We start from the raw sequence: 12,913 nt of genomic DNA, 5'->3' as shown, positions 1-12,913 counted from the left end.
TGAATGAATGTTAGACTTGTCTTCAGGCCTCGGGCAGCTTCCATTTTTTGCTCTTGCTGGTCGATATTACATTAGCGAGGCTCCTCTCTCTCTGTCCTATTTTACCTTTCACATTTTTCACTTCCTCTTTTCTCATTGTCTCAATGCCTCTCCATCAGCTTGAAGGATTGTGCTGTTTGTGCACTGTCTTACCTTTAAGTTTTGTCTTTCTATATTTTTTATTTGTTTATTTGGCAGGGACACCAGCTCTTCTTTTGGTTATTCTCCAAGGCTTCTCTCCCCTCCTGGTTATTCCTCTGTTCTCCTCCTCTCTGGTATCTGACTCCCGTCTTTCTTCTCCTTTTTTTTCCCAGGCCAAGAGGAGTCAAGCTGTGTGCCCAGACCCCAGTGTCCCAGTGAATGTACTTGCCTGGAGACTGTGGTGCGCTGCAGTAACAAGCACCTCCACACACTGCCCAAAGGCATCCCCAGAAACGTGACTGAACTGTGAGTTCCTTGGCATTAATTATGCTAATTGCATTTATATCTTATCAGTTTGAGTTCCCGTTAGTGTTCGTCTGTCTTGCTTTGATGGAGGAAGGACTGGGAGGGAAACCAGAAAACCAAAGGAGACAATAAAAAAGGTAGAGAGGAGCTTGGGAGGTATGAAGGAGATAAGAGTTAGTGAAAGCAGTGGAGGCAAAAAGACAGATCTCATCATTTGGACAAGAGGAAAGGAGTCAATAAACCCTGCAGTTATTCTCTCAGACATTCTTCTTCTGCGTTCCCTACAGCCCTCAGGGCTAGCACTGATGTCACTCTCACACTCAGAGCCAAGGATCAGAGTGTGTGTGTGTGTGTGTGTGTGCGCATATTTGTGTGAGGGCCAAAAGCCTGTCCACAGGAGTATAGGGGAGCAAGAGGACATTTTAATGAGCAGTTTTCAATGGAAAGGGGAGGGAATGGAATAGGTCTGGAACTTTCCAATACTGATTTAAGTGGTTCAGACTAACTCATACACACAAACACATACACACACACATACACACACGCTGTGCAAGCCTTAAGGCCTGTCATTGTCCCAGCAGGTGTGACCAGGTGTGCCCCTCTGTTCTGGGCTTTCATCTAGTCATCTGGAGAGTTTGCTACTCCATCATTATCCAAAGTGTCCTCTACACCGTCATTACCTATCATTACCTCTGAACCCAAAGGCCCCCCCAAGATTACCCCCCCCCCCCCCCCCCCCGCCCTTCCCGCCCTGAGTGGGAACAACAACAATAGTGGGAGAAAGCCCCTGTAGCTCCACTCAGGGGGAGCAGGCCCTAAATCGGTCATTTATCAAGGTGACAGCCCTCTGGTAGCACTTTGTGTTGGCAGTCAGCAGGGTGGTTGCAACCCTGCAGGCATGATGTCACGCACATCACTGTGTTAACACACACATGCATGAATGCACCTACAAGTGTTTGTATCTCAGTCACTTCAAAAAGTGGGGTGCCAGGTCACATTTAGGAATTGCTGCAAAACAAGAAATAAACAAAAACGTCACTGAATGTAATAACTTTTCTGTCTCAGCCCATTTTATACAGCTCCAGTAGAAGAGATATATCACCCAGTATATGTGTGGAATAGAAATGTTTTCATAGCTTGCGTACTAACCCTGACATCTAGGCGTGAGACACAAGAAGAAAAAAAAAAAGTTATTGAAGGACAAAACATTCGACTGTTTGATGTAACATGAGATTAAATTGGCTGCAACCGCATGGGAAAAAGTGTTCTGTCTGAAAAGTGTGACATCCTGAAATAACCGCCTCCAGGTTTTCACCTAACCAGTTCACACAGTGAAACTAATCTGCTAACAAAGGGCAGAATAAAAAAGTACCTTTCAGCTTGAAATCAGAATATACATATATACATATTATATACATATACACCTACATAACATTTTACACACTGTAAATGTGAGAGAGCATGAGCGAGTGCAGGTATAGAGTTCATTTTGGTGGGTTAGGGTGATTATCAAGGGTGATTATCTAGTGAATGATTGTATAGCACAGCTCAATAAAAGTAAGTCTAATCCAATAAATCTAAACATCCTGCAACGCCTTCACAGTAAAAGCCCTACATCTCAGTTTGCATTAATATTATTACGCTACATGCACCCACCTGCTCTCTGGAAACTGCAGTCGCAACATGTTGATAAAAAATGCATTAAAACATGTATGATGTGTCTCTTCATGAGGTCAACTGTTCGTAGTGTTCTTACAGTTATATAGTATTGTGAAACTGTCTCAGTATCATATCATGATGTGAATGGATAATTTCATGCCTGCTAACCCATTACTGAACTGTTTGTGTCTCTTTGTTCAGGTATCTGGATGGTAACCAGTTCAGTGTTGTGCCGAAGGAACTGTCGGCCTTCAAATACCTACAGCTGGTGTAAGTTTTTATCTGTCTTCTTCCTCTGTCTCACTGTGCTGAGCAGCATAGTGAACTTTTGACTTTTTTTTTTTTTACATTTTCCTTTCAGAGACCTGAGCAACAACAAGATCAACTCTCTGACCAACTCGTCTTTCGCTAACATGAGCCAGCTCACCACTCTGTAAGTCCTGACCAGCCTCGGCCCCTCAGACCAAAGAGCTCGTATTTCCTTCTTGTGCTGACAGTGGGATGGAAACAGCTGAATTTACATAACACATATATATATGTAATTATTTTTACATTGCAGAATCCTGAGCTACAACTCCCTGCGTTGTATCCCCAAAATGGCCTTCAGTGGACTGCACTCTCTCCGACTGCTGTGAGTTTATTTTCAAATGTTACATGCAAGCAATATATGTGCACATATCTGTGTTTGTGTCTGTGGGTGGGTGTGTGTGCTCATCTTAATATGTCAGTCTAGGGTTAAGTATTAAAATCCTATTTTAATACATAACATAGCTTTCCAGCGGTATGAGAGAGTTTCTCTTTTTTCCCATGCAAATCAAATGTTTGAAATGTTATTTTGTTGTCACACAATTTCAAGGGAACGCTCAAAACAGCAACTTCATTGGAAACAATTGAAGTTATTTTGAAAGAAGAGTTCTAAAACAAGAGAGGACTCACTTTGAGACTAAATGAGTTATTAAGGAGGATATTTTTGCAGCTCGCACTGACAACAGAGACAGTGCAGCAGATGCCGAGAATCTTTGATTGACTCCAGAGGACTGAAACAAAGTCTAAACAGTTATGACAGCTTATGAATTCATTCTCACACACACACACACACACACACAACCTCCGACCTATTTTCTCTGTATAAATGGCAGCCATGGGGGCAGCAGCATCGTTGTTCAAGCTCCTACTGTACTCCTGCCCACACCTTGTCTTCAGACATCTGCAGAGTCCGCCTGTTCACCTCTGAACACCCCGAGCTCATCACCGGCTTCACCATCAGGGCCAAACATGCGCCCCCACAACCCACTGTACAAAATCACCCTGACACTGATTACCGGAGAAAGTTTGCCCCTGCTAACCATAATGGTTTTGACTCTGCCTCCGGGTTTTTATGAAGTTATGAAGTCTTTGATTGTGCACTCTCAGTGACCATGGGCTCCCTGTGGAGGAATTGGTCTGCTAAATAACTGAGATGTAGAATGTAAATGCATTTGACAGATAGATGATGAAACCAAACCAATCTTTGGACCTGCATCCAAAGATACAGCAGCTGGATGCCTCACACTTTAACTCAAATGTACAGTTTAGTTCTGCCAGGGAGAAACAGAGACCAGGCCCAGCAGCACTCCTTATGAGATTATGTATGCATCTGTGTGTGTGTCTGTGTGTGTGCACTGGTGCCTGTATTCATAGCCTACATGTTTGTCATTTACTGGCTTGGTGCCGGTTAGTATGTGTGTGGGAGGGGACTTATCGGCCTTCCATGTGTGCTCATAGCAGGCACACTTTTTACTACTGACAACAAAGCTTCAACAAAGCCTCTTTTTACGGCGGGATTCGACTAAAGCGCCCGATCATTATGAGACACAAAGCGTAAGGGCCCTTTTAGCGTGGAATGAGAGTGAAGCTCGGTCATCATTAGCCGATGCCGCCTCGCTCGCCCGGGCGCAGTGCTTTGATCTCTAATGAAGCTGCGTCCGTTATTTCTGCTCTTACTCACTCACGCCACCTTTACTTCTAAGATATTCCCTGTACCAGTGTGCTAGACGCCATGTGAGGCCCTCCCCCAACACCACACACACCATACAGGCTGCAAACTACAAACTCACACAAACACACACACACACACACATACACACACACACACACACATATACATACATATACACATACAGAATGTCTGGACTACCTTATTGTCTCAATCAGACAGGAGTGCAAATGAAGCAGAAAACTTTGATGTCTTTACAGCTGGTGTGATCAATCATACGTCTCCCATTAAATGTCAATTGGTGCCACGGCTTTTTTTTTTTTTTTTTTTTTACTACGCAAGGCTGTGGGGGTGCGACACAACTGAAGCGACAATGAGCTCCATTTAATAGTTTCAACTTTAAGACTCCACACTGGGTTCAGAGTTCAAAGTTGGAAGCTTCATAGAAACCACAGTGAGATGCCAAAGCCGGCTTCGAGCGGGGGAACACTCATGCGCACTCACACACACTGAGGTGCCAAAGCCTTTATGAAGCTGCACCTTTGGCTTTACAGAGCAGTAAAGAGGAGAAGAATCATTAACGCTCAAGGCTTCAAACAGACCAGGGGTCTGAGCCTGGCATGGATGTGGTGTGGTTTGGTGTAAGTGTGTGTGTGTGTGTATGTGTGTGATGGTTGTGGTTTGAGCTGTAGATTAATAAGCTGCTAATTGGCCTGCTGGGCATTAGGTGTGAGGTAAGTGAGCTGAGACAGCGCTAGGGCGTGGCCCTCCAGGGTTGGGTGGGAAGCTGTGAGAAAGAAAGTGATATGAAAGAGTGTCATTAAAAAAAAGAGATAGAAAGGATGGAAAGCAAAGCTTGAAACAAACAAAATCAAAAGAGACATATTCTCAAACAGCTGTTGGACACAGTGCTGGAAGAAGACGTCAGTGTTACATGATCTTCAACACTGGAGCTAATACATGCAGCTCAGAGGGCTCACACAATCACAAAACATTATTAAGCAGTTGCAGGTGACCAGTCCTTTGGACAACCTGTGCATACTGTACAGACATATTTTCAGTTATAAAGCATCTTTTTTGCCCGTCCAGAAGCATCAAATGCAATTCCACTCTGAGGATTGTGCCAGGCCAGAGATAAGTTGACATGGGAAAGATGGAGTGATGTAACGATTTACAGCTGTAGAAAAGAAAAAGGCAAAAAAGTAAAAAGGCACAGAGAGACGGACAGAGAGAAGGTTAGTAGGAGAGTGGATCAGGTTTCTTCCTGGAGACTCCCTGGCTCCTTTCTCCCATGAGATTTCTGCCTGGCTGGCACACTGCTGCTGGCTTCATGCCCTCAGTATCCTAACTGTTCTCCGACTACCACGACCCAGCTACTCACTCTACACTAATAAGCATTCTCCCCCGTACACAGACCAATTAACTTGTTGTTGTATTGTATATTTTCCCCTTCGTTCCAGCGCGGCTCAGCATCCTCAACACTGAGCAGCTTCACGCTTTGTATCTTTTCAAAGCTTGACTCGTCTGCAGCTTAGAGGGAGTTCACAGATCAAACAGCGAAGGAAGTGGGGTTTCAAAGTCTGTTTACACATCAGGTCTCTTCATCCAGGCATAGAGAGCAGATGTGTCATGTACCGGCACTGTGGACTGAGCTGTGGTAACATTAGCATGCGGTCAGCTGAGGGTTGGAGGTGGTAATGACCTGGAGGATTACAGCAACCATCAGTCATCAAGCCATTAAGCCATGTTGGCTTGTCACCCTGGACAGTAGGCAGAGAACAACAAGGGAAATCGCAGTTCACTTGATACACACACAAATATTTATATATGCGATGATGTGCATATGCAAGCCATAAATATACCTGTTCATCAGCACACACAACATTACACAAATATTTCTCTCTGTCCTGCATGTGGTGCAACTCTGTTACCCCCCTCCCTCTGTATCCTCGTTGGCCCTGCCAGCCAGACACACATAGAAACTTGACACCAGTCTTTTCCAGACTTACAGAGCCACACATCTTTGCCAGCTGCACAAGGCTCAACCAGAAATACAAACCACCTACCACCCATTTAGAATGCCAACACAACACTGAAATACTCCTCTACATTTTCCCTGTTATTCCTGGTTTCAGTTGTCCGAAAACAAAGTGTAGCGTGTTGGAGTGCAGCTAGTGTGCCAGTTATTTTTCGATTCACTGTTAAGGTTGTAAAATGTTGGAAAAGTTAAAAAAAAAAAAAAAAAAAAGTGCTGATCGGTTTCCCAAGGTAACATTTTCAAATTGCTCATCAGTTTCAAAACCCAAAGATATTCAATACTGTGTCACAGAAAAAGAGCAAATGCTCACACTCGAGTAGCTGGAATGAGCAAATATTTTGCTTTAAATGTGACTCACTTGATTTATTGCTTATGAAAATAGTTGCTTTTTAATTTTCTGTCTGTCGACTAACCACTAGAGTTTTCTCCTATAATGAGATATGTTCGTGGTTGTTAATTTTTTTTTTTTTGTTTGTTTGTTTGTTGTTTCCTTTCTCCATCACTCCTAAGGTCTCTCCATGGCAACGAAGTCTCAGAGCTTCCTGATGGCATCTTCAACGATGTGGCCTCGCTCTCCCACTTGTAAGTAGTGAAACACACACACACACACACACGCAACTGTATGCCCCGGCGTCAGTCTGTGTGATACCGTCTGCACTGAGTTTGTGAAGTCTACACACACACACACACTTTCAGGCACAGAGGGAGTCTGGTCAGACAGCCGGAGAGTGTGGCTCACAGTGGCCTGTCTGTAGTCCTCTTTGGTGGGCTCCACATGAGCCGAGCCCTCCCTTAATCAGCCGCAGTCCTGTGGTTAAAGCAACACACAGACCCCTCTACTGTCTCATCTCCCTGTGACATCTCTGAAACACACACACACGTTCACTCACATACACACACACATTCTCCATGGTCTGTGAATTTTAGTATTTGTTTTGGTTTGTTTATTTATGTCTGTAACTTTGTGTGTGTGCTCGTCGGGTGTGTGGTGTGTAGCCGCTGAACATGGACTTGTGTATCATGTGTAAAACTACACAGAAGTATCTTTGCTGTGTGGCCTTTGCCATCCAGCCTAGATATCCCCATCATCTCATGACAGTCCCTAATCAATAGACCTATCAGTGTCAGAGTTGGAGAGGAAGCACGGGAGGACGGAGAGAACTAAACAAAGACATTTTATGTAGAGCAGGACAGGAGTCAAGGCTGCATGAAAACAGGGTGAAGGAAAGGGCGGAGGGTGAGTCATTGATCCACAGTCACAGTCAAGTGGCTTTCATGTTAGCAGATGTCAGGTGTCAGCTATTGGGCCGGTCTGAAAGATGAGCCTGTGCTCCACCGTAATGGAACAGCATCGATCCAGGAGTGTTTGTGCATCCAGCAGGAGGACAGGGCGCCATTGATTCACGACCACCATGACAGAAGAGGTTAAGAGTGCCTTCTGTTCACACCTTCGGCTTTAATTGAGAAGCCATCCTCCAGATGATGTATGGCACAGATTGGCATTGAGCATTAAACTTCAAATCAGCTTTGTTCTTTGAGAGGCAGTGTTTTAGTTGTATATCACACCAAGTTGAGATTTCTATGGTTTGCTTTATGTAAGGATGTAGAGACACCTGTTGGTGAAAGGGTGTACTGCGGTGGCATAACTGGAATTTGTTACTGGACTAAGTTGTAAAGTATCATTAATCATTTTATTTTCTCTGCTTTATCAGGGCAATTGGTGCTAACCCGTTGTACTGTGACTGTCGCCTGCGCTGGCTATCTGACTGGGTGAAGACAGGCTACAAAGAGCCTGGCATCGCCCGCTGTGCTGGCCCACAGGGCATGGAGGGGAAACTGCTACTCACCACACCCGCAAAGAAGTTTGAATGTACAGGTAAGTTATTGTTTCGGACACAGAAATATAACCCCAGTGACACCAGTATCCACATTGACTCTTATCGGTCTGACATTTCCCTAGGAGATGTGGACGCTGTGGTGTTGGCCAAATGTAACCCCTGTCTGTCCAGTCCCTGTCTGAACCAAGGCATCTGTCACAGCGACCTGGTGGAGATCTACAGGTGCAGCTGTCCTCCAGGATTCAAGGTCAGAGCTACACAATGCTACCACCCATTTGTGAAGTGTACCTCCGTGTAATGCAGGTATTGAAATATGTATCATTTATAGCAAAAAATGAACATTACCCTGTTACCTCTCTCAGGGCAAGAACTGTGACACAGCTCTGAACGCCTGTGTGAGTAACCCATGTGCTAACGGAGGAACCTGCCAAGTGAATGAGGATGAGGAGGGAGCATACAGGTGAGGAAGACAAACTTTGAAATGAGTGCAGCAAAGGAACGAAATCTTATCTGTGTCATAAAGAACTCGGTGTGGAGATGTAATGAGAGTGTATGTTTTCACAGCTGCACATGTCCACTGGGCTTTGAGGGCCCCACTTGCCAAACCAACATTGACGACTGCGAAGACAACAACTGTGAGAATGGAGCAACCTGCATCGATGGAGTCAACAACTACACTTGTTTTTGTCCCTCCTACTACACAGGTTGGTGCTACTCAACACAATTCAGATACGAGTGAGACACAAATTATTCAGCTTCTTTACATGTAAATATATTTGTAGTGATTGTTGTTTTATTTTGTGTTGTCTTTTATGAAAAATTTTATCTAGTTTTCTCTCAATACATTTTATGCAATATACTTTTCCGACTTGTTTGTTTCTTGTCTAGCTGACAAATTGAATTAAGTTGATTGAACATCTTAAGGTTTTTGTTTCGAGTTTATTAAAGTAATGCAAGTAGTTTATTAAAGTAATTAAAGTAGTGCAAGACAAGAAGAAAAAAAATAATCATGCTGTAATAAAAAAAAATGTTGAATGACTTTTTTGTTTTGCTGTTTTGCAGGATGGTTCTTGCTCTGTGTTGTATAATGGTTAATACTGTTTTTAAATACTTAATAATGAAATACTTGTAACCTGTGCAGGGGAGATGTGTGAAGAAATGGAGGATGTGTGTGCCCCAGGACGGAGCCCCTGCCAACATCAGTCTACCTGCCTCATCACCTCCACTGGACCCAAGTAAGAATTTGCCAGTGCATCAGATCAGTGAAAAACTATGATACAGACTTGGACGTACTGTAGCTTATCTGTACTCAGCTTACTCTGATATTGTGTTTGTGTATTGCAGGTGTGTGTGCTCTCCTGGTTATGTTGGTGATGACTGCAGTGTAGACTATAATGACTGTGAGGAGCATCGCTGTCAGCATGGAGCTCAGTGTGTGGATGAGCTAAACGGATACTCCTGCGTCTGTCCTGAAGGATACAGGTGAGAAGAGCTCAAATCTAACCCATGCAGGCTTTACGTTTGGCTACTTAGTCTCTTCTGCTTTACTAACATCATCTTCCCAAAATAATCCCCCGCTCCCTTTCCTGTTACAGTGGTCAGCTGTGTGAGGTTCCCCCATCTCCACTGTCCCTGTGTGAGCTGGCTGACTGCCAGAACAACGCCCCGTGTGTGGAGCATGGCGGGCGGGCCCTCTGCCAGTGTCCTCCAGAGTTTGGGGGGCCACGCTGTGAGAAGCTGGTCAGTGTCAACTTCATTGACAGAGACTCCTACCTATTGCTCTCTGACCTCAAGAACTGGCCTCAAGCTAACATCACCCTACAGGTAATCACAGTGTTAACGTGCAAACGACGATTTTGATTTTCTAAAACCTGAATAATTCAAACTCCCAATGCAAACATCTTCTCTCTGCAGGTATCAACAGCTGAGGATAATGGGATTTTGCTGTACAATGGAGACAATGATCATATTGCAGTGGAGCTCTACCAAGGTCATGTCAAGGTCAGCTATGACCCCGGCAGCCAGCCAGGACATGCCATCTACAGGTAAGGTGCCATGTCCTCTTCAAAAGCCTCAGCTTTACTGTCCCTGCTGATTCCAGACTGTAGTGAATCTCTCTCTTATGTTGTATCTCTCTTTTCCTTTTCCCAGTACTGAGACCATCAACGATGGCCAGTTCCACACAGTGGAGCTAGTGACCTTCGATCAGATGGTGAACCTATCCATTGACGGGGGTCTCCCTACCACAATGGACAGCTTTGGGGCGGTGCGGCCCCTCAACGGGGAGGCTCCGCTATACGTGGGGGGTAGGGGCCCTCTCCAGAACACACCTCCCTCCTCTGCAGGCACTCTTATCTACTACACTACTGTCAATCACCACCCCTCCCCCCTCGCTTTGTCACCACCGCAACCAACCCCTCCCCTTAACCATGCAACCCCTTCCTACCTCCACCCAAACCCTATGCTCCACCCACACCATACTCACCTTCAGTCATGACTGTGTTTGCTAGGGGCCACGCATTAAACAATACAAAAATAAGCATGGACCTCCCAATACAGCTTATGCGCTCATTTGTAATGAACAAATAACCCATTTCACCTTGACAGATAAAACTTGACTCTCAAAAATGACAGCTCATAATCTATAGCGGGAATACAATACACTACTTAACATCCAATAAATCTATTTTTGTTCCAGCACATTTTTTACAGTGTGCAAAGTACGCCCTCTAGTGATTACCAGAAGAACTACCAGGCACAGTCTTAAGATTTGTTTTGTATTTGCATGGACTTTGCTTGCACAAAACGTAACTTTTTTTTATTCATAATGTGTGATTTAGCCACTCTTGACAAAATTCGAAAAGTTTCAAGTTTAGCTGATTAAAGAAAGCCTGTCTAACATTTGTTGTCATGCAGCCACAGTATCAGGTTCGGCACGACAGTTTGCTCAGGAGTGGCTCAGAGTTTCTGCAATTTGTGTCAGTGCTGTGATGTGCTGTGTTTGTGCTGCACTGTTCCTCATTCATACAACACTACAGGAGATATTTCCCCATACCTCTGTGCCTTTTGCTGCCCTCTCTTTCAAGGATGATGTGTCTTGTGGTGCAAATGCAAAATATCGAAGTCAACATGAAAAAGAGTTGCTTATATTAATCTGACACTGTATATGCACCATTGGGACACATGTGTTTGAAAATTCCTTCCTCCATTACACTCATACCAGCCCTGTGTTAGCTGTCTGTCTGTGGTCCTGTATGCACATCCTCACACACATAAACATTATCTGTTTTCTCTCTCCTCCTCCAGGCATGCCAGTGGATGTACACTCGGGTGCTTTCCGTCTCTGGCAGATCCAGAACGGTTCCAGTTTCCATGGCTGTATCCAGAACCTGTACATCAACAACGAGCTCCAAGACTTTACCAAGACCCAGATGAAGCCTGGCGTGGTACCGGGCTGCGAGCCCTGCAAGAAGATCTACTGTGTACATGGCATCTGCCAGCCTGATGGGGTCCAGGGACCAGTGTGCCACTGCCAGCCAGGCTGGAGCGGGCCGCACTGTGACCAGCCTGCTACCAACCCCTGCCAGGGCAGCAAGTATGTTAGCAAATGGGATAGATTTTATATTGCACAGCAAAGATCTTATTGCCCGTTGTCTTCCCATACAATGGAAGAAGTACCCATATCTTATTCTGAAATTAAAGTGCCAATACAACAACACTATGTTAAGATGTTCTTTTACAAGTAAAAGTCCTGCATTCAAAATCCTACCAAAGTAAAGTAGTATCAGGGAAATGTATTTAAAGTGTGAAAAGTAAAAGAAAAATGGCCCCTGTAAACTGACATGTTGGAGTATTATTAGATAGTTAATACTGATGCAAAAATGTGCGCGTGTAAGTGGTATTTTACTATTGCAGCAGGCTACGGTCGATCTAGTTTTAACCACTTTTAAGCCCCATAACCTAGTTTTCAGGCCCCATCCGATGGGTCACAAGATAAATCTGAGAGAGATGATTAATGGATTAAAAATAAAAAAACTTAGTTCTGCTTTTATATTTTTTGACTTTTCTATTATCTTTGCATTTTGGGAATGACTCTTTGGTGGCAGCAAACAACTCACATTTGAAACTTGTCAACCCTGACCACACACAGGTCAAAGGGCAACCATCTTTACAATGTAATGTAAATTTAAAAGCTTTTTAATGCAAAATCTTAATCTGGAAAGTAAATAGTCACTAATCCGGCCAGATAAATGTGGAGGAGATTTCCTTTAGAAGTGCAGTGGAAAATATTTTAAAATGGCATAAAATGATACACAGGCACCTCAAAATGGTACTGCAGGGCTGGGCAATATGACTTCAACCTGGATCACACATGTTGCATTCACCACTAATAGTTGTGGCTGATAAGACCCAATGAGGGGGGCGAGGCAGGTGTCTGCGTCATCATGTCCAAAAGTCTTTGCCCGTCCAGACAACAACACAATCCAGAGTTTTCAAACTAAAACAGGGCCAGCAGCGTTTCCAAAAGTCTCCACTTTAGGGGCTCAAAAACTCTGATGCTAAGTGGCAGTTGTTTTAAAACTAAAACAAGTGTGGACCTAGCCTGAGGCTCAGTGTTCACGCCCCTATCGTCCATATCATGGGCTTCACTTTGAGTAAACACGGACTAACGTTAGTTGGGCGAAGCAGTGGCACAAGACTGAACAAAATGCAGTATTTTTTTAAGGAGACAGTTCATGAACATGCGCACTGGGGAAAGTACTAACTGAATTAACCTACATGAGCAAGATTAAGTCACTGAGAGGTTCTTGCTGTAAATGTACGTAGTTATTTTTCACCACTGACATTTGAGACCTTTTGTCAGTGCTGCAGATCCATGATACTGCTCTTAATTCATTTATCTTTGGAGCAGGTAAT

The 12,913-nt window shown here is 44.2% G+C and overlaps 1 protein-coding gene across 8 annotated transcripts in view; it reads left to right on the top strand.

The window, feature by feature from the left end:
* Positions 1-12,913, top strand: part of slit1a (slit homolog 1a (Drosophila)) — an 87,654-nt gene that overhangs the window by 71,023 nt on the left and 3,718 nt on the right. For 2 of the 8 annotated variants that reach the window (XM_071480662.1, XM_071480661.1), the window contains 15 exons: positions 354-486; positions 2,347-2,415; positions 2,507-2,578; positions 2,705-2,776; positions 6,669-6,740; positions 7,871-8,034; positions 8,119-8,243; positions 8,359-8,456; positions 8,561-8,700; positions 9,138-9,231; positions 9,341-9,478; positions 9,592-9,820; positions 9,911-10,041; positions 10,148-10,302; positions 11,303-11,591. In XM_071480662.1, the coding sequence (XP_071336763.1) occupies positions 354-486; positions 2,347-2,415; positions 2,507-2,578; positions 2,705-2,776; positions 6,669-6,740; positions 7,871-8,034; positions 8,119-8,243; positions 8,359-8,456; positions 8,561-8,700; positions 9,138-9,231; positions 9,341-9,478; positions 9,592-9,820; positions 9,911-10,041; positions 10,148-10,302; positions 11,303-11,591 (1,981 nt within the window). Of the gene's footprint in view, positions 1-353; positions 487-2,346; positions 2,416-2,506; positions 2,579-2,704; positions 2,777-6,668; positions 6,741-7,870; positions 8,244-8,358; positions 8,457-8,560; positions 8,701-9,137; positions 9,232-9,340; positions 9,479-9,591; positions 9,821-9,910; positions 10,042-10,147; positions 10,342-11,302; positions 11,592-12,913 lie in introns of all 8 variants that reach the window. The other 6 variants (XM_071480660.1, XM_071480657.1, XM_071480655.1 and 3 more) reach the window with 4 other exon arrangements.

Source organism: Trachinotus anak, unplaced genomic scaffold (assembly GCF_046630095.1).
Source record: "Trachinotus anak isolate AG129_WGS33_773 ecotype Australia unplaced genomic scaffold, CSIRO_AGI_Tana_v1 ptg000007l, whole genome shotgun sequence".
Taxonomy (NCBI): Eukaryota; Metazoa; Chordata; class Actinopteri; order Carangiformes; family Carangidae; genus Trachinotus; species Trachinotus anak.
The sequence above is the reverse complement of the archived record's forward strand: the minus strand, read 5'-3'. Positions and strand labels throughout refer to the sequence as shown.